Source organism: Xiphophorus couchianus, chromosome 21 (genome assembly GCF_001444195.1).
Source record: "Xiphophorus couchianus chromosome 21, X_couchianus-1.0, whole genome shotgun sequence".
In the NCBI taxonomy this organism is placed as follows: domain Eukaryota; kingdom Metazoa; phylum Chordata; class Actinopteri; order Cyprinodontiformes; family Poeciliidae; genus Xiphophorus; species Xiphophorus couchianus.
In genome coordinates, this window is record NC_040248.1 from 1,792,271 (window position 1) to 1,812,007 (window position 19,737).

Sequence of the window (19,737 nt, forward strand, 5' to 3'; positions counted from 1 at the left end):
TCAGGAGGTGCTACATGAGCATCCTGTCACTTCGGCTCTGATCCTCCATCTGTGATCTGACTCACACACACACACACACACACACACACACACACACACACACACACACAAAGCCATGATTTGAAATGTCAACATTCAGAAACCCGTCAGCCCTCCAAGTGCAGACAAACCGTCCAGAGTCTGTTTTTATCAGCTGCTGTGTGGTTCAGGTGCGCGGTCGGTTCAGTCGGAGCTGTGTTGCTTCTGAAGCTAATTACATGCAGCGCAAATTAAATGTTTAGCTGCATAATCTTTTTATGGAAACTGGAGCTGCTTTCGTCTGTGATGTCATGATTTTGGATGGAAATGTGTCATCCTATCCCAAATATAATGGAGAATAACATAAAAAATAATAATTTAGATCAGGACAGATTAATCAGTTATTTCAATAACCTACTAACCGGTTATTGAAATAATCGTCAACTGATTTAGCAATCGATTAATTGTTAGTTTTTCAAACAAAAAAGGTAATTTGCTGAAAGAACAACACATTCAGAGCAGTAATTAAGCCAAAACTGTACAGAAAATATAAACATTTTGCATTTAAGATAAAAAAACTTTTGTCTGTAAATCTGTTCGACCCAAAACTCCTCAAACTGCAGTTTTAGCTTCACCTGGTTCAGATTGTTAAAAAATCCTACTAAGCACCTTTTACTATTTAATTATTAATCAGTTAATCAAAAGGGTTGATATTCATATTACCAACTGTTGATGTTCAGTCAAGCAGAAGGTTTTGACATGTTAGAAATATTTTTAGTTGCAGATTCTTCAAATGATCAAGAGTTCACTAAAACTCAGCACGTTTGGTCAGCTTGTTTTACCGCTGTATGCACTGTACAATGGCTGCTGGAAAAGACAAGAGTTTTGTTGTTGGCTTTTCATCCAGAAACCACTGGCTGCCACTTTTCTGTTGGTTGTGCAGGAGGCTTTACCTCTGCTTTTCAAAGATGTATGGTTGTGTAATTGCGCATCTGTTAGCCGCCATTTTCACATGGAGTTGAGTTGGGGGGCGTGGCTAGCAGCAGCTTATTTGGATTTAAAGTGACAGAGCTCATTCTGAAAGTAGACTAAAGTTTCATTATCAAAGAATGATTTTATGCAAAAAGTGTATTGAAAATGATTTGTATAGGCCATAGACGCATCCTAACCTGTTCAATGAAGCATAATTGGTCACTTTTAACAGTGGATTTGAGTTTGAATCTAATTTACCAGAGAAACTGGAGATTTCTGCTGCACAGCTTCCCGTTGGGGAACAAAAACCGCTAATGAAGAGGTGCAAACAGGAAGGGAGAGGTGAGAACAGTTCAAATAAAGATAGAAGAAGTGAGGGAGGAGAGAGAGAGAGGCGTTGTCTCAGGGAGAGAGAGAGAGCGAGGCAGCGCCGGCTCCGTCCTGCCGCCTCGCAGTCGACACTCGGAGCATGTTGGCACCACAAAAGCTGAGACGTTTTCAGGACTGCAGGACCCAGAATCCACTGGGGCACCTGGCAGCCGGCAGGTCGCCCCCCTGGGAGCTGCAGGTATGCAGATGAAGGGGATGCCGGGTTTATTTACCTGTTTGGTTGGTGAGTTCAGGATCCTTAGCAGGAGTTGGAGGTTGTTCAGTGTTTCTGGACTGCAGCAGGTTTCAGGGCGTCTCCATGACAACCGGGATTTCCTGCTGTTTGGATGACGAACAGGCGGGAAACCTGTGACTCACATGAAACGGAGAGCAAAACATCTGATCGCTCCTGGATCAGGACGAAACCCTGGAGGGACGACGGCGCTCAGCCGCACCCTGCTGGGAATCCTCCAACGATGAAAAACGAGTTCAGAAATCGATCAGTAATGGCTCAGCTGCTAAATCACCTTTTATTGATCGGATACAACCTGCTCTGACCTTGTTGTTTGAGTGCTGCATGCAGATTTCAACACATCGGAACCAGGCTAAGTGGCACTGGTCCGATTTTGTTTGTTTGGTCATGTGACAGTGACGCAGTGTTGGATTGTGGGTAGTTTAATTGAAGTAGAGAAGCAACACGAACTGCGTTGTTATTTTTTATGGTGTCAAAATGTTGTATGTCTAATTAAGACCAAAACGATTAATCATGATCAATTGACTATTGAAAGAATCGATTAATTGCTCGCAGTCGACACTCAGAGCAAGTTGGCGCCACAAAGCAAAAAAAACCAAAACCAAAAAAAAAACATTTTCCAAAAAGCAACATATTCTGAACTGTATTAAATTAAAACTACCAAAAATCTGATCATTTTGCATTTAAGATGGAAAATATGTTTTACTGGCAGGTGAAGAAAAAACAATCTCTTATTAATCACCTTTTGCAATCCAGTTACTAATCAATTAATCCAAACAATAATCCCAGATCAGCCCTGCACCGTATTTATTATCATTTTAGTAAAAAGGTTTGAGATTTTCACATGTTGATGCTGGAAGTGATTTATTTAGCTGCAGATTCTTTATTTAATACAAATGATTAAAAGTTCACTAAAGGAAAAATGTTACTGAGTTTTAGGAAAATGTTTATTTTCTTACTTAAAAAATAATTAAATTACTTTTGTGTATCTTTAAATGTATTTTAATAATATACCAGAAATGCATAAAAAATCTGCAGAATGTACCAATTTTCTTGGTACTGACTAATCAATTAATTGTTAGAATAATCAATTAATCATCAGCATAATCTCTCTCTCACACACACACACACACACCCACACACACACACCCACACACACACACACACACACACACACATATATATATACAGTATATATACTGTATATATTATATAATAATCTGTCACAATAACAAATTGTTCTGAAGGATAAATTGTGCCAGAAATTATTGCGATAAACGATAATATTGTTGTTTTGAGACAATTTTCAAGTAATATATTGATAATAGAATAATAATTCTCCCTCTTAAATATCACTAAACTTTCATTTTGTAAAGAAAACATAACACTGCAACTGGAAGATTTTTTAAATATCCGAAATAAAACACAACCACCAAAAACAATAAATAAAAATCTGCATACAACCTAAACAGTAAATAAAATGGATTATAATGTCTCTTTTAATTAATTTTAATTTATCATGCTTATCCAAAATTTATACTGATATATAAAATATAAATCAGTAAATATTGCTATATAACACCAGTAAATATATTGGTTTTGGTCTACATTTTGAAATCGGTGCATCCGGCTGATGTTTTGTGTTTACAGTAAAATCGTTGCACATTAATTTTAATGTGAAGCACTCAGCAGGCAGTACGAGGAAACGCATGAAGGCATCAATGGGAATCCATCAACCTGGACTGGAAACAACAGAATCCTCCTTTTGTTTGCTTCAAATTTTAACCTGGAAATGGAGAAGAGAAAAATGTAAAAAATAAGTTTAATGGTAAGAGTTCTGGTCCAGATGAGGAAATTAATGGAGATAGTTTGTTTGCTGGTTGAACAAATTCACATTTTAAGTGAAAATAAACTTTATTATTGTGTAGGTTGAGCTGAATTAAACTGGATCAGTTTAAAAATTAACACATCAGGATGACTTTGGTTGGAAAATAAGGAAATAATTTACATAACAGATAATTTATTCCTGCCAGGCAGAGCAGCAGCCAATAAAATGATTTTATTCTAATTCAGTTTCCAGGCTTTGGGGGATTTACTTCAAAATTAACATTTTTCCAAGGAACTGTAAAATAGAGTTAGGGGAAGAAATAAATGTTTAATAAAAATGGAGGAAATGAGGGAATAATGGAAAAAGGAAGGAATAAAGTGGAGGAGTTGGAGAAAATTTAAATGAAGGAGAAAAGAAGGAAGAGATGCTTATTGTGGTAATTTCCTGCCTCCAGCAAATGAAAACATGATATTTGAGGTTAGAATATCACATCAGACCAATAAAATGTTTTAATCCATATATGTGGACATCTGGTCAAAGGCTTTTGTTTTTCAAAATGTGCATTTATTCTAATTTATTCTAAATATTACCGTAGTGGAAAGGAAATGACACGAGAGAAAGTGAAGAAAGACAACAGAAAGGAAAATATGTCCTGCATCTTCTGCTGAGTAAAACGCTAAAAATAAAGTTTAACATGACGATGGTGGTGTTTGTGTTGCAGGATGACGTTCCCATCAAAGAGATCAGCATCACCCACCATGTGAAGGAGGGGTCAGAGAAGGCCGACCCGCGGCAGTTCGAGCTCCGGAAAGTTCTGGGTCAGGGTTCATTTGGGAAGGTGAGTCGGTTCCGGTACCAAACGAGATGTCGTCGTCTGGATGTCGTCATCTTTCTGAATGAACTCGCCTCCGGTCTGCAGGTGTTTCTGGTGAGGAAGGTCACAGGACCGGACGCAGGTCAGCTCTACGCTATGAAGGTCCTGAAGAAAGCCACGCTGAAAGGTAAACACACCTGGCTGCACCTCTGTCCCTCCTGAAAACTGAAAATCTGTTGTTTTGGTTTGGATTCAGTCCGACAATCTCCGTCCTGCTGCTACCAGATCACAGAAACTACCACGGTGTATTTTGGTAAACGATAAAGAAAAAATGTTTGTCCACAGAAAATGGTGTAGTAAGTCCGCCGGGCCAGTCGGTGGCGCCGCAGCCCAGTAAGAGAATAACAAGAACACAGAACTGCAGCGTTGCCAGATTGGGTGGATGAGGATCATTAGAGATAGAAAAAAAACACCTAATAAAATTTTGAGATTAATCTCAGAAATTTTCTAGAAAAGACAAAATATTTCTGATCTCCAAAAGTCACAAATTTTCTAGAAAAAAAACTCGTACACTTTGAGATTAATCAGAAATGTTCTAGAAAAATTTTAATTTCTGAGTTTAAAAAGTCCAACATTTGCTTGAAAAACTCAGATATTTTGATATCAAGAAGCTTTTTAGAAAAAACATGAACATTTCTGAATTTTGAAAGATGACATTTTTCTTAGTTTCAAAAGTGAAAGAAATTGGGGCGTGCCGTGGTGGCGTAGCGGTTAGCGCGACCCATATTTGGAGGCCTTGAGTCCTCGACGCGGCCGTCGCAGGTTCGACTCCCGGACCCGACGACATTTGCCGCATGTCTTCCCCCCTCTCCTTCCCCGTTTCCTGTCAGCCTGCTGTCGTATAAGTGACACTAGAGCCACAAAATACCCCCTGGAGGGGCAAAAAAAATAAAAGTGAAAGAAATTGACTTTTGAAACTCAGCTCAGAAAATTAATTCAAAAGAACGCTCCAAAACCAGGAAGTAGACTACAACGCAGGGCATTCTGGGTAAATAGAACCAAAACAAACATGCTCCACTAGCGCTAGCAGGAGAAATGACTAGCCAGATGTTGGACACGTTAACAGTTCCAGTAAATTGTATTTGAGTTTAAAGTTGTTTTTTTTATGGGGTGTAAATACCGTCTGTAATCTGGATTATACGTCTGTTATATGGATTACAGACGTATAAATACAAACAGACTCACGGTGAGTCTGTTTTACTGAAGCTAGTTTAGTTTCTCTTTGTGAAAACGACAGAAACGTGTTTCTTCTTCTGTGGATTGTCGGACGTCATCTCCCAAAATGGAATTTCACACTTTCTCATGAGACGGACGAAAAAAGCAGGAGGGAGAAATAAACCCCTGAAAGGAGGCTGATCTCCAACCAAACACCATCTGCTGCTGCAGACGAGTCTGCTTCATCCCGAGTCATCTTCATCACCGTGTCCTCCTCCTCTTCCTCTCCGGAGCTCAGTCAAGCGGCGCTGCTGCACCTTTAATCTGGAGGTCTCTGTGTTTTCCAGTTCGTGACCGGGTCAGAACCAAGATGGAGAGGGACATCCTGGTGGAGGTCAACCACCCCTTCATCGTCAAGCTGCATTACGGTGAGTCGGCCAATCAGAGAGCTCCGTGACTCGTCGATCAGCCAATCAGAGAGCAGTTTGGGTCTCATCCGTGTCATCTGCAGCGTTTCAGACGGAGGGGAAGCTTTACCTCATCCTGGACTTCCTGAGAGGAGGAGACCTGTTCACCCGCCTCTCCAAGGAGGTAAACGCTCAGCATGGCTTAAAAACTAAGTACACCCTCAGCAGGGAGACGCTGTAGGAAAAACTAAGTACATCCATGATCCAGCAGTTTGTAGCGATAGTGTTTAAAACATGAGATCTGATCCACTCTTCAGCTTTTAAGGTCTGGACTTTGACTAGGCCAGGGGTCTGCAACCATTTTCACACTCAGGTCAGCCAAATAAAAGTCGTTAAGAGCTTATAATTTTATAATGTCTTATAATTTTAGATGAACATCTATCGGAAATTTATTGACGTTTTATTTCTATTTTTTGGATTTAAAATAGCTAAAAATAAAATTTATAATAAAAAAAAGAAATTAGATTTTTTTCTGCAGGATAGATAGAGATTATGTAAACAATAGAAAAGTACAGATTCTAAAATCAAATTATTGGTAATTTTAGTGTAATTTTTTGTGGCAATTCATTGCAAATATTGTAGGAATAAACTGGAAAAGTGATTAAAACCTGAGATGGTTCAATTTAAATTTTTTTTGCTTTTTTATTATTTTTTGTCAAAGTTATTAAAGGTGCAGTATTTTGTGTTTTCCAGTCACATTGTATTATTTTCTAGCACAACTATGTTAACTTTTTATATCAAATATTACCTAAAATAAATTTTACTTCGTTTTGTGCCGCCTTGAAATTGGGCCTCTGTCTCTTTAAGAAGCTCCGCCTCCACGTCATCCCAACATGGCCCCTTTATTAACCCTTTAACAACTTTTTACCAGTGTTGCTCTGAGCAGCAGAGCTCAGCTGATCCTCCAGGTGTTTGCTAATTGCTGCTGGCTAGTCTGAAGGAGCTGAGTGGGGGAGGAGCTGCATCAGCTCGATGGTTTTTGGGTTTTCAATGTTTCCTCAGAGGAGAACGAAGTTTCTCCAGGATCTGACCTGTGACCTCTGAGGTTTGAGCCGTTTCTCTGCTGCAGGTCATGTTCACCGAGGAGGACGTGAAGTTCTACCTGGCGGAGCTCGCTCTGGCCCTCGACCACCTTCACGGCCTCGGCATCATTTACAGAGACCTGAAGCCTGAAAAGTGGGTACACACACACACACACACACACACGCACACACACGCACACACACACCTGCACTCAACTTACTTAGGGAAATAAAAACCTCCACAAAATAATTACAAACTAATTTTCTGCAGAAAGCAGAAAACCGTTGGTTCGGTTTTATCGGTGCAACGACGGCAGTTTTTACAGACACCGATTTTTGATTAAAATCTGTAATTCTAATCTGCAAGATCTGTAATTAATTCATTAATTAATCACATTTTAATACTACATATTGATAAAATATGTTTTAAGTTGCTAACATTATTAATTTAATAATTAAATTATTACATTTAGAAATTTTGTAATTGTTAAATTGCTAAATCATTAGCAGTTTAATATTATTGATAATATAGTCTTATGTTTTCTAAATTTAATAATTTAGCAATTTTCGTTTAATTTTAAAGTTGATTAAACTTTGACAACGTGTTCTTTCATTGCTTTATTTGAAAATTATCTCAAATGAACAATATTATCCTTGATCGCGTTATTTTCTGGGACAATTTATTGTCTAGTAAAGTTTGTTATCATAACAGGCCTGGTTGTGTCGTTTTATTGTGTAATTCTGGTTTTATAACCCTGATGTTTTAAAGCTCCTCTGTGTTTCCAGCATCCTGCTGGACGAGGCCGGACACATCAAGCTGACAGGTCGGTGCCTCTCTTCTGGCTCCATGTTGTTCCCCTGCTGCTGCCGATCCTCCGCTGACGTTTCCTCTCGTCCTCAGACTTCGGCCTGAGCAAAGAGTCGATAGACCACGAGAACAAGGCCTACTCCTTCTGCGGGACGGTGGAGTACATGGCGCCCGAGGTGGTGAACCGGCGGGGACACACGCACAGCGCCGACTGGTGGTCGTACGGCGTGCTGATGGTGAGGCGGAGAAACGGAGAAATAAGAGAGTAAAAATGTTGGACATGCATTTCAGATCTGAATCTGTTTAGATTTAGCTGAAAAATGAGGAAAAAAGCTTCTGTCTGATTTTAGCTTTACAGTTTAATACTTTTAAACTCCAATCTAAATGATTATCTATTATTAATTTGCAGTCATTGCATAAAAGAAATCACAAGAGAACAAAAACAACAGATTCTACACCGTCGATTTTTATTTACCACATTAAACAATCTGGAAAGGGTTATAATGGATTTCTAAGTAATTTGAAGTTCATAACAGACAGAAATATTATTACCGTAATAAGAGGAAAACATTTCAGACAGAAGCTGATCTTCCTGTAAAACTTCAACGAGCTCAATTTCCCAACCAGCAGGTCAAAGGTCAAAGTAAAATTGGTGATCAAGGGTTGTACCCTTTCAAGGGAAGATATAAGTTTAGTCGAAGTTAGCGGTTTAGCATTTAGCATTAGCTTCCACTAATCTTCATTGTCTTTGTTCTGCATCGCATTTGTTCACTCGATGTTTATCTACAGGGATGTAGAGATGAACTGATGTTAAAACACAGAGACCTGTTGTTTTTTAGTTTTACTCTCCTCTAAACCCTGAACTGGAGCAGAAGAATCTGATAACGACTCAAACCGCAACTTCCTGTCGAATATTCTTTGGTGCTTTTCTTCACTTTCAGTCTAAATGAGCAGAAAAGTAAAATAAAGCCACTTTAAAAGAAAGTGTAGGAGCTTGGAAGCCATTTTTAGTGGAAGAAGTGGGAGGATAACGAGTTTATCAGAGTTTATAAACACTGTGAAACGCATCAGATCTCTGACCAGGCTGCTGCTATTGTTCTTTTTCTCAGTTTGAGATGCTGACAGGAACGCTGCCGTTCCAAGGCAAAGACCGGAAGGAGACGATGACAATGATCCTCAAGTAAGACACTTTATCCAGTCGCTGCGCTCTGATCCCATCGGCTTTAATTTCAGCGCAGAGACGGGGAGCAGGGCGGGAACTGGAGCTTTCTGACAGCAAAGCTTGAAAAGTGGAAGTGAAAGAGCGAATGTGAGAAAATGTGTGAGAATGTCTTCAGAGAGGAAACATTAACCTCCGCTGCTTCCTCCGGCTCCCCTTCGCTGTCGTCTGCAGGAAAACGCTGAGGCAGCACTGTAGACTGCTGACGCTGCTTCCTGCGCAGCAGATTATCATCGAGCGCCACTCTGGATACACAATACGGACGTTCGGTTCTGTGGCTCACGCTGCTCTGTTTGTCCCGCTTCTGTTTCCTCTGCAGAGCCAAGCTGGGAATGCCGCAGTTCCTCAGCTCGGAAGCTCAGAGTCTCCTCAGGAACCTGTTCAAACGCAACCCAGCCAACAGACTGGGTAAGATGTTCAAGCATTCAGCATGCTGAGGGGAGCAGAACGTCAGCTACATACCTGCAGCTTTATGGTTTAAATAAGAATTTATCGTCACATTTATAGCAGAAACTGCCTTCAACACTCTTTATTTATCAAACAGACAAACTGGGAAAGCTGTGTGTGACTAAATGATGCACTGATTAGCTAATTATCATGAGTCTGAGCCCATTGATGCTCCGTTTTAACACAACGCCAAGGTGGAAAGACAACAGCAGCAACCTTAGAGAAGCAACTGAAATGTTTTTGGTCAGAAAAATGACCAAAAATTTGATTCAACAAAACTTTATTTATCCAAAAGGAAACGTTGTCATAACTCAAAACATCCAACATCTAACTGAAGACTGTTACTTCATGCTAACGCTAACATGCTAACAGATCAATATACATGCAGCAGAGATGACACCAAAGAGCTGGGTCACCTTCCAGTCATTCAGTTGGACATGAACTTTGACCCCAGACCAGCTGCAGATTGGAAACAGCAACGAATAAAAGGTCAAAGATCAGAACCATCGGCAGAGTTAGATTTCACACACAGCTCTTCCATTTTGATTCATCTGGTTAGTTTTAGATTTAATTAATGTCAAATTGGATCTAAATAATTAGAAACAATCAGCAATAAAACAGTCACTGTATTTCCGTTAACTTTGTAGTTAATGTGATATTTAGAAAATAAATTTGCTTAATGGAAACACGGCAAATTAAAAGTTTTGACGCTAGAGGGAAATGTTTTTTTGGCCGTTTTGAAATTGGATTATTTCATAAAACTGCCATGGAAACGCTTTTTTTCATCACGAGTCACATGATCAACAACCGGATGTTTCCACTTCTTTCTTCAACCACGAAGAAGAAGTCGACAGGAAGTGATTAGACAATAATTTTAATGATTTATAGCTGGAATAAACTTATTTATATGTAATTTTAATCGCATTTTGTATTCAATGGAAATAATTGTGAAATTGTGTTTTTTCGACAAAGTTTTTCACACATTGTGATGGAGTTGGGGTTGCTATGGAAACTGAGGTTTGTTTGCTTTCAGGCGCCGGCCCGGACGGCGTGGAGGAAATCAAGAGGCATTCGTTCTTCAGCCGGATCGACTGGAACGTCAGTTTCTGCAGAAGCAAAAGATCTTGTTTTTGTTTTTGTTCTTTTGCTGAAGTTTCTGTGTTTCTCCTTCCTGTAGAAACTTTTCCGCACAGAAATTTCTCCTCCGTTCAAACCGGCCGTCGGTCGACCTGACGACACTTTCTACTTTGATCCCGAGTTCACGGCGAAAACGCCCAGAGGTACGCTCTCGCTCGCCTTCCCTTCTTCTCTGTGGTTCCCACGCTAACGGCTCGTCTCCTCAGACTCGCCGGGCGTCCCGCCCAGCGCCAACGCCCATCAGCTCTTCAGAGGCTTCAGCTTCGTGGCCATAACGGAGGAAGAGCCGACGCCGATGCCTAATACCATCGTACAGGTGAGCAAACACGCTCTGCCGCTCCGAGGTAATCAGATCGTCTGGGTCAAACCTCAGCGGACGAATGCAGAGATTAAAGCTGGAAGAAAAGATGAAAGTCGAGGCAGAAACACTCCGAATGTTTTTCCTCCTGCTTTTGTAGATGAATGCAGCAGATTTAATGATTCTGGATAGAAAATGTTCAGCTGAACACGACTGAACAGAACTGAGCTGCCTTTATTCCTGCAGCTGCATTCATACACCAGGCAAAGCGCTTAGAGAACATCAAAGGAAGAACAAAGGATAAAAGCTAAAGATGTTAAAGGCAAAACAAATATTTGAGTTCATCAGAAGCTGCTGTCAGTTAACAGGGATGAGAATTTATGTACCGTTTGTTGTTAATGTGGAATTTCTTATTATTGTGATAAGAAAGTAGAAAATAAACTATGATTAATTATGTCTGAAAATGTTATTTGTTTACAATTTTCTCTACAAGAGCATCAATAAATTGGAAATATGATTAAATGCAGTTACTACATGCAGTTTAGTGATAAGAAACAAAACATTTATTTGGTCACCAGAATGAAAATGACGTTCATCATACTGTATGCTAACGGTGGGCATTTATTGTATCGTTTATCATTTATGGTGACAAATTTCTTATCTAATAACAATTTTTATTTGTTGTTGTCACAATAAATTCCAATAATGACATTTTTAAGGTGTCTTCATCGCTGGGTTTTATTGTTTTATCCACTGCTTGTTAAACCAAAGCGTCAATGAATTCAAATAAATTTGTGTGCAGCTTAGTGACACAAATCACGCTTCTTTATGTGACTTATTACAAACAGGGATGTTTTTCAAGGTTATTTGTGTTTGTGGGGCTATAATTGCTGTGACACACAATTACAGTCGCATAGTTACCTGAAAAAGATGTAATAAATAGTTCTTATTGTCACTTTTATCACAATGGCACCACAAAGTATCGTGATAAAACCTTAATTCCACATCATCTGGTGCTACTGTATGCAGATGACGCTCGTGTTTGTACTTGTCTACTTCGGTTGACAGTGAAAAGATTTAAATAATTCCTGTGGGAGAAAATAAACTAAATATTTTCTTTAATAACTTTTATTTATTTAGATTATTTTAAACATTCATGGGAATTTTTGGTAGCGTTTCACAGATTGTCTTGGTGAAAGTGTAACATGTAATCTAATCTTCCTCCCGTCTGAAACTCGGACTGATTTTGTGCGTTTGGTTTTCTCGCAGCAGCTTCACAGAAGCACGTCTCAGTATTCAGACACCTACGAGATCAAAGAGGACATCGGCGTCGGCTCCTACTCCATCTGCAAGCGCTGCATCAACAAAGTCACCGGCATGGAGTACGCCGTGAAGGTAACGCCACCGATAACAACACTCCTGCTGCCAGACGTTCATCAGGGTTTTGGTGGAAACTGGTCCAGAAGGAAAACAGTGTTTCTTGTTTTTTCTAGTTTTTTGGTGAGACTAGGTCTTATTTCTACAAATTAACTTTAAATTAAAGAACTGATTTTGTTCCAGATCATCAACAAGGCCAAGAAGGATCCAACAGAAGAAGTGGAAATCCTGCTGAGATACGGACAGCATCCGAACATCATCACCCTGAAGGATGTGAGTCGGATGGATGGATGGATGGATGGATGGATGGATGGTTGGTTGGTTGGTTGGTTGGTTGGTTGGTTGGATGGATGGATGGATGGATGGATGGATGGATGGATGGATGGATGGATGGATGGTTGGTTGGTTGGATGGATGGATGGATGGATGGATGGTTGGTTGGATGGATGGATGGATGGATGGATGGATGGTTGGTTGGTTGGTTGGTTGGTTGGTTGGTTGGTTGGTTGGTTGGTTGGTTGGTTGGTTGGTTGGATGGATGTATGTTTTGTTTGTTGGTTGGTTGGTTGGATGTTTTGTTGGATGTAGCCTCCATCTTGTTTTTTCGCCCTGACCTCAGAAACTTTCCAAACTGAGTCGTTTCTCCATCAGGTTTTTTTGGCTGTTAATGTTTTCGCCTCGTTTCCTGAATGAATCCGTTTTGTTTTTATTTTTATCCTGTGAATCTAAAGTTCCGTCTGATTCTCCTAAATCACCTGCTGGCTTTATTTGTGACTCACGGGGTCACCGCGGGGTCACGCCGAATCTGAACAACAACAACAACTTCCTGCTGTGATTTCGCTCTGACTCAGCTGTAATAATCCGCCTTCTCTCCAGGATTTAATTTCCCTCCGAAGTTTTAGATCCGTTTCTGTCCTGGATGTTTTTAGAAACCGATGTTTTTCAGTGATTCAGCGGCTGAAGTTGGTGGGCGGTTTGTATTTTCCTGCTGTAGGTGTATGACGACGGCCGCTCGGTGTTCCTGGTGACCGAGCTGATGAAGGGAGGAGAGCTGCTGGATAAGATCCTGCGGCAGAAGTTCTTCTCTGAGCGGGAAGCCAGCGCCGTGCTCTACACCATCACCAAGACCGTGGAGTATCTGCACGTCAACGGGGTAAACGCCTCCGAAGTCCGCTTTAGCTTCAGAAAACCTTCAACCTGAAAACATGGAAATAATCTGTTAGAAAACTGATTATTTTCAGCCTCACAATTGATTTACATTTTTTAAAATTCTTCAAATAATCTGAAAGTATATTTTTTTCTTAAAGAAAATCAGTTACAAATAGAAATTATGAAACTTTTAAATGCTAACATTCTTACTAGGTGCATAAAAAAAATAATTTTAAATATTTTCATTTTCATTTAAAACATCTGAAAAGTGTGGCATGCATCTGTATTTCGTCCTCCATCTTTAAAGTAGTCATAATATTGTATAAAAACGGCTTAAATAAAAAATCTGCAGAATGTGCCGTTTTTAAATCGATTAATCGTTAGAATAACCGATTAATCGATAACTAAATCATTAGTTCCAGTCTGGACCTGCGATCCGAGGCGACCAACCAGGTGTTTCCTTGTTCTGCAGGTGGTGCACAGAGACCTGAAGCCCAGCAACATCCTGTACGTTGACGAGAGCGGCAACGCCGAGTCCATCCGGATCTGTGACTTTGGTTTCGCCAAACAGCTGAGAGCCGAGAACGGCCTGCTCATGACGCCATGCTACACCGCCAACTTCGTCGCTCCAGAGGTCCGAGTCACTTTGCTTTACGGTTTAATTAGATTTTCCTTTAAGCATGAAAATAATGTCTGTTTGTTTCCAGTTTATTGGTTTGTAATGTCGTCTTGCAGCAGAGAGAAAATAGGAGTGAAAAACATCTGAAAGTTGTTTTTTCCTGCAGGTGTTGAAGAAGCAGGGATACGATGCAGCCTGTGACATCTGGAGTCTGGGCGTTCTGCTATACACAATGCTAACAGGGTAGCTTTAGCTTCTATTCCAACAAACCTTTTTATACTTTCAGTTCCTATGAACATAAATATGCAGGTTCATTTTATGTTTTCTACGTTTGTCTCCAGTTTTACTCCTTTTGCTAACGGTCCAGACGACACGCCAGAGGAGATTCTGGCTCGGATCGGCAGTGGGAAGTTCTCCCTCACTGGAGGATACTGGAACTCTGTCTCCGCTGAAGCAAAGGTCTGAACTCACAGGAACAAAGGCTGGGGAAAGAAATAAATACTAACCAGGGTTTAGTTAAAGGCGGTTTGTTCTGTCTGGTAGGATCTGGTGTCCAAGATGCTGCATGTAGATCCTCATCGGCGACTGACGGCGGCTCAAGTCCTCAGACATCCCTGGGTGATGCACAGAGACCAGCTGCCCAAATACACCCTGAACAGACAGGATGCACCACACCTCGTCAAGGTAACCATCCATCCATCCATTCACCAATCCATCCATCCATTCACCAATCCATTCATTTATTGACCAATCCCTCCATTGACCAGACCATCCATCTTTGTAATGTTTTCACATTTCTGGATAATTTTGCTCATCCTTTCTAATCCTTTCTGACAGAAAACCTGAAAACTTGTTTTGGTTTTTAAGAGAAAACTGCCCTGCATCACATCAGGAGATTTAATCTGTATCAGATTGACAGAATGTTGGGTAAATTGCTCTGTCTGTGTGACTTCCTGTCCCGCAGGGCGCCATGGCCGCCACCTACTCGGCCCTGAACCGGAACGTTCCCCCGGTCCTGGAGCCGGTGGGCTGCTCCACTCTGGCCCAGCGGAGGGGGATGAAGAAGATCACCTCCACCGCTCTTTGACTTCCTCCTCCTCTTCCTCCTGTCAACTCTGACCTCGATCTGATCGCTGCCGGACCTCCCCGCCGCCCCCTGCGGTCCGGTCCGGTTGGACAGACTACTGATGGACCTGAGAACCGCTTACGCCAAATAGAAGCACACCCCGTCTCTGCCCTGCCCTGCACCTTACCGGGTTCTCCTGACTCTTAGCTTTAGCATCACCAATCAACACAAACCCGTGGCCCCGTGGCCCCGTGGCCCCGTGGACCCGGCCTCTGCTTCGGACAATCAGCGCTTCCTCGCCACTCCGAGGCTACATCAGGAAAACAAGAGTATTTATTAACCTCTAACGGGAAACCATAGGAACAAAGTAAGGTAAGGTAAGCGTTCTACAGAGCTAGGATCATTGTTATCTGTGTAGTTGCAGATTCTGCATTTAAACCTCAAGTAGCCTCTGAGACGGACAGAAGTCCAGATCAGCTCAGGAAGCAGCCGCCTGGGACTGTCGCTGCTCGCCTTTTAAAAGGGAAACCAACGTCTCACTGGAGCCACAAAGGTTTTAAACCCATTTTGTTGGGAAAACCTTTTTCTTTTTCCACTTTTTCATCATTCAGGAACAAAACAGCAAAATGTTTCAAACATTCACCATTGAAACCTTTCGTTTCCGCCAACATTTATCCAAAAACCAACATGGAAAATACTCTGGAATCAAACTGAACGACTTAAATCTGCAAAGAGTTTTCTGGCATTATGCTGCCCCCTAGTGACCACAGCAGCTATAACAAGCCATTTTTCACCTATTTTTGTCTTTTTCATTTTTGGAATAAGATAAAGTTATATTTGACACCAAATATCATAAAGATTTTTGGTTACTGTCTAATCTGGTCAGAAACAGATTTATGCAGATTAGGGAGAAACTAAATCTGTGGTGCTCAGTTTTTCTCATTTAGCTTTTGGAAACAAAAATTAAATTAACATTTCAGCGATGTTGAAAAAAAGTTGCTATTTTTCCCTTTGGTAGTAAAATAGACAATGTTTATGTAAATTTATTTAAAAAATACAGATATTTCCTGATGTGTTTCCTATGTGATTCGGAGCAGTGAGGTCACCTGGTGCTGTTTGGGGCTCCGCAGTTCAGCCACACTTTAAAGTTTAAACACGGCACAGAAAGTAGGGCTTTCCTCATCTCAATTAGCATTTTGATACATTTTATACTTTTTACAAAGTTTTATTTTAAGTTTGGTGAATGTTTTAGAGTTTTTAACCTCAGAAAGTTTATTTTAACTGTGATGATGCCACACACTTTAGATTTTGACTTTTTTTTTTCTATCTAAATCATTTTCATGCCCATAGTTTCATCTCTACAAATAAAGTTTATACATCAGAAGATTGGTATTTCTGTCCACTTCGACCCGGTGTGTCTCTCACTGCTGTAGGACTTTTGGTTTTTAGTCAAATCACCTACACAACTGTTCACACACACAACTGAATTCACTCCCATTGTAATCCCTCTATCAAAATTAGCATTGAAGAGTCTCTCTTTATATCTCCATATAAAACACTGCAGACGTATAAAGTTTCTCATATGTGGCCACAGGAACGTTATGCTTCTCACGGTTAAAGGATTATTCAATACAACTTACTGTTTCCACACAGTTTGTTTGCTGCTTAAACTCCTGGTTATTTTTCTGTCTTACTCCCCAGAAAAGGCGGGAATCACCATGGCAACTTGTTTTTACCAGTTATGTTTTTGTTTTTCCATGATGAACTAGAATAAGCATTTGGGAGACTGAGCAGGAGGAAATCTGAGCACCACTGATTTAAATCCCCTCCCAGATTTTCACAGGAATAATTCAGGAACCGTTTCAGGACCTGAAAGCAGCTTGAAGCGTTTCCCGTCCGCCATCTTTAGATGGTCTAGAGCCGCCTACTTCCTCGCAGCGCCGCCTGCAGCTGGATTTCTGCCTCTCAGTACGAGCCGTCGGTGCAGCAGAACTGTAAATATGAACGTGTTGGGCAACTCAGGTTTCTACGAATCAAGACGATGCATTTTTGTAGGAGCAGGAAAAGCACAGGAACACGAGCGAAACAGGCGAACAAAAGCTCCTATTATCAGACGTTCTCCGAGTTAAAGTGGGAACATTTTACACGTCCAGATTTCTGTTTTCCTCTCGGAAAGTCTTAAAAAAGGGACCTCTAGAGGTTCTGGAGGTTTTGTTTTGAAATCGAACTCTTCCGTTGTTGGTGTTGCGTTCCTGTGATCTGTGTTCAGCATTTATGCCTGATGATGACGATGATGATGATGATGATGATGATTGTGATTCTCTGGCAGCAAACCCTTTAAAATTGAGCAGAAAACATTAAAAACATTCCAGTTGTTGGCTTCACCCTGGAGGTCTAATCGTTAGCATGATGCTAACATGTAGCATCATGCTAACGATTAGCATCATGCTTGCTCTGTAGATTCAACAGAAAACTAATTTATGCAAATCTTTCCAGAAAATAAATCTGTCCTGAACTGAAGCTAAATTACACTCCTCGAGCTTAGCCATCAGGGGGCGCTGCATTTATTTAACTTCTTTGATCAAATTATTCAGCTTCATTATCTTTGACCCATTTCTCATCAGTGAAATTAATCCCAGTGTGAGTTTGCTTCTGGTGCAGAAGGACAAATGAAAGTGAAAGTCAGAAACTGTAAACCTGACGACCTCGGAGGCCCGTTTTCACCGGCGCTGAAATAAAAATATCAAACGTGTCAAATAAACGTCTAAATCATAAACGAGTCATTTTCTGGATAAATCAAATTTGAAAAAATGAAAACAAATGTTTCCTCACAGAAGTCATGAATAACATTTAGACTTAAACTATTTTTAATTTCAAATCAAGTAAAATTTTATTTGTATAGCACATTTCAGCAACAAGGCATTTTAAAGTGCTTTACATCATAAAAATGTATCATAAATGTCATCTTTTTAAATTGTTTTTACCCTTTTCTTCAGTAATGACTCTAAGTTCACATTTAGACTCTAAAGATACTTTGTGAGTTTTATTTGCTCTGCATGTTTTTGTTTTAACCGGTGAAGTCGGGCCTCCACTGACGTCTGCAACTGAGTTTTTAAAAGCAAAAATAAATTTCTTTACAGCAGAAATCCCATTTCTGTAGTCGTGGAAACATTAAAAACTTTCTGTGGTCGTCTGAATGTCATCTTAAAGGGATAAACTTCAGAGTTTCTTTATGTTTTATAAATATCGATTTATGTTGAATTTTGTTTATTCTTCTGTCAGTGTACAGCTCTGGGATAAAGAGAGATAAATAAAAAGACCTTTTCTGTAATTATAAACAGAAATAGCTTTTTCTCTTCCTCTCACTCTTCCTCTTGTCGTCTGATTCTGTCAGAGATGTATTCAGCCCTGCTGCTACGCCAGCTCTCTGTTTTCTACCTGCAGAGTTGGACTTTCTATGAAAAACAATAAAAAACAATAATCGATAAAATGCCTTTGCTTTTTATTGATCAAAATAAAACCATGAGGATATTTCAGAACTATTAAATTATTTTATATTTTCCATTTTCTTTTTTCACTGGTTAAAAATCCTGAAAAATTACTTTTATAAAACCAATTTGATCATAAATGTTTTTAAACTGCCCATTTTCTGTTTAACAGGCAAAAATAGTCACAACAATAACTATAAATGAAGTTAAATGTTGATAGGTACTTACAGATGGGTTAAGTGTTTTCTGTAGGGGTTGTGCGTACTAGTCATGAGAAGTGATCATCTTACCTGCAGTAGCCAGATATTTTTCAGTTTGGAAAATCCAGACATTTAAAGGAGAAGTCGAGCAAAGTTTAAGCTTTTTTTTTTTTTTTAACTGTAAGTATGTGGCCGTTAGCTCAAGAAGCTGTCAGTTGCATTTTTTTCCCGGTTCAAAAGCACTTAGCTTTTCCACCGGGCGGCTATTAGCAAGACTATTAGCAGAAAGCTAATAGATACTTAGCTTTCTGCTAATAGCCTTCTAGTTGTTGTTTAGTTGTTAGATGTGAAATTGATTCTTCCAAGTCCTTTCTATGTTGTTTTTTTTTTATAAATTGTTTTGTTGGATATATTTGGTGGATTATTTTGACCAAGTACTTGTCCAAGTCCAAATCAATGACCTGTTAATATTCATAAAGTTTTTAATCCAATAGAACTGAAAATGAGTGATAATGAATCACATGTCAATGCCAATATTGAATTTATTTTTCTTTTATGGTGCTTGTATATTTGTTCCATTTACAAAACCAGTTGGAATCATATTAAAACTTTTCTCTTGATTAAAAATTCCCAGAAATTCAGTATAAAAGATAATCTTTTTCATGCACAAGTTACATAAATATTAGTGTCTTAAAACAATAAAATATTGATTTATCTTTAACATATTTGTTATTCCAAATTAAGAATTTATGCTGAGGAAAATGATTCTTGCATATCAGATGCTAGTATGATGAAGCTTTGATGTGAAAATTAAAGAGCTGGATAGAAACTTTGTTGACATCAAAATATCTTAAAAAGAAATTCGATTTCATCTTCTTTAAAAATAAAGTTTGGTATTAAATACGGTAATCTATGTTTTGTCCCTGCTTAACTCCTTGATTCTTTCTGATCTGCCATTCCCAAGATGGCGA

At 39.7% G+C, this 19,737-nt stretch overlaps 1 protein-coding gene across 4 annotated transcripts in view; it reads left to right on the top strand.

The window, feature by feature from the left end:
- rps6ka3b (ribosomal protein S6 kinase, polypeptide 3b) overlaps positions 1-18,568 on the top strand; it is a 47,954-nt gene extending 29,386 nt beyond the window's left edge. For 3 of the 4 annotated variants that reach the window (XM_028004415.1, XM_028004416.1, XM_028004413.1), the window contains 20 exons: positions 4,162-4,278; positions 4,360-4,441; positions 5,817-5,897; positions 5,981-6,060; positions 7,006-7,112; positions 7,745-7,782; positions 7,860-8,002; positions 8,876-8,946; positions 9,305-9,393; positions 10,466-10,530; positions 10,610-10,712; positions 10,776-10,885; positions 12,137-12,262; positions 12,428-12,517; positions 13,239-13,397; positions 13,866-14,027; positions 14,179-14,255; positions 14,354-14,471; positions 14,556-14,696; positions 14,977-18,568. In XM_028004415.1, coding sequence (XP_027860216.1) covers positions 4,162-4,278; positions 4,360-4,441; positions 5,817-5,897; positions 5,981-6,060; positions 7,006-7,112; positions 7,745-7,782; positions 7,860-8,002; positions 8,876-8,946; positions 9,305-9,393; positions 10,466-10,530; positions 10,610-10,712; positions 10,776-10,885; positions 12,137-12,262; positions 12,428-12,517; positions 13,239-13,397; positions 13,866-14,027; positions 14,179-14,255; positions 14,354-14,471; positions 14,556-14,696; positions 14,977-15,099 — 2,082 coding nt within the window. In that variant the 3' untranslated portion in view covers positions 15,100-18,568. The remainder of the gene's footprint in view (positions 1-4,161; positions 4,279-4,359; positions 4,442-5,816; positions 5,898-5,980; positions 6,061-7,005; positions 7,113-7,744; positions 7,783-7,859; positions 8,003-8,875; positions 8,947-9,304; positions 9,394-10,465; positions 10,531-10,609; positions 10,713-10,775; positions 10,886-12,136; positions 12,263-12,427; positions 12,518-13,238; positions 13,398-13,865; positions 14,028-14,178; positions 14,256-14,353; positions 14,472-14,555; positions 14,697-14,976) is intronic. The other variant, XM_028004414.1, reaches the window with a different exon arrangement.
- Positions 18,569-19,737: the final 1,169 nt, after the last annotated feature.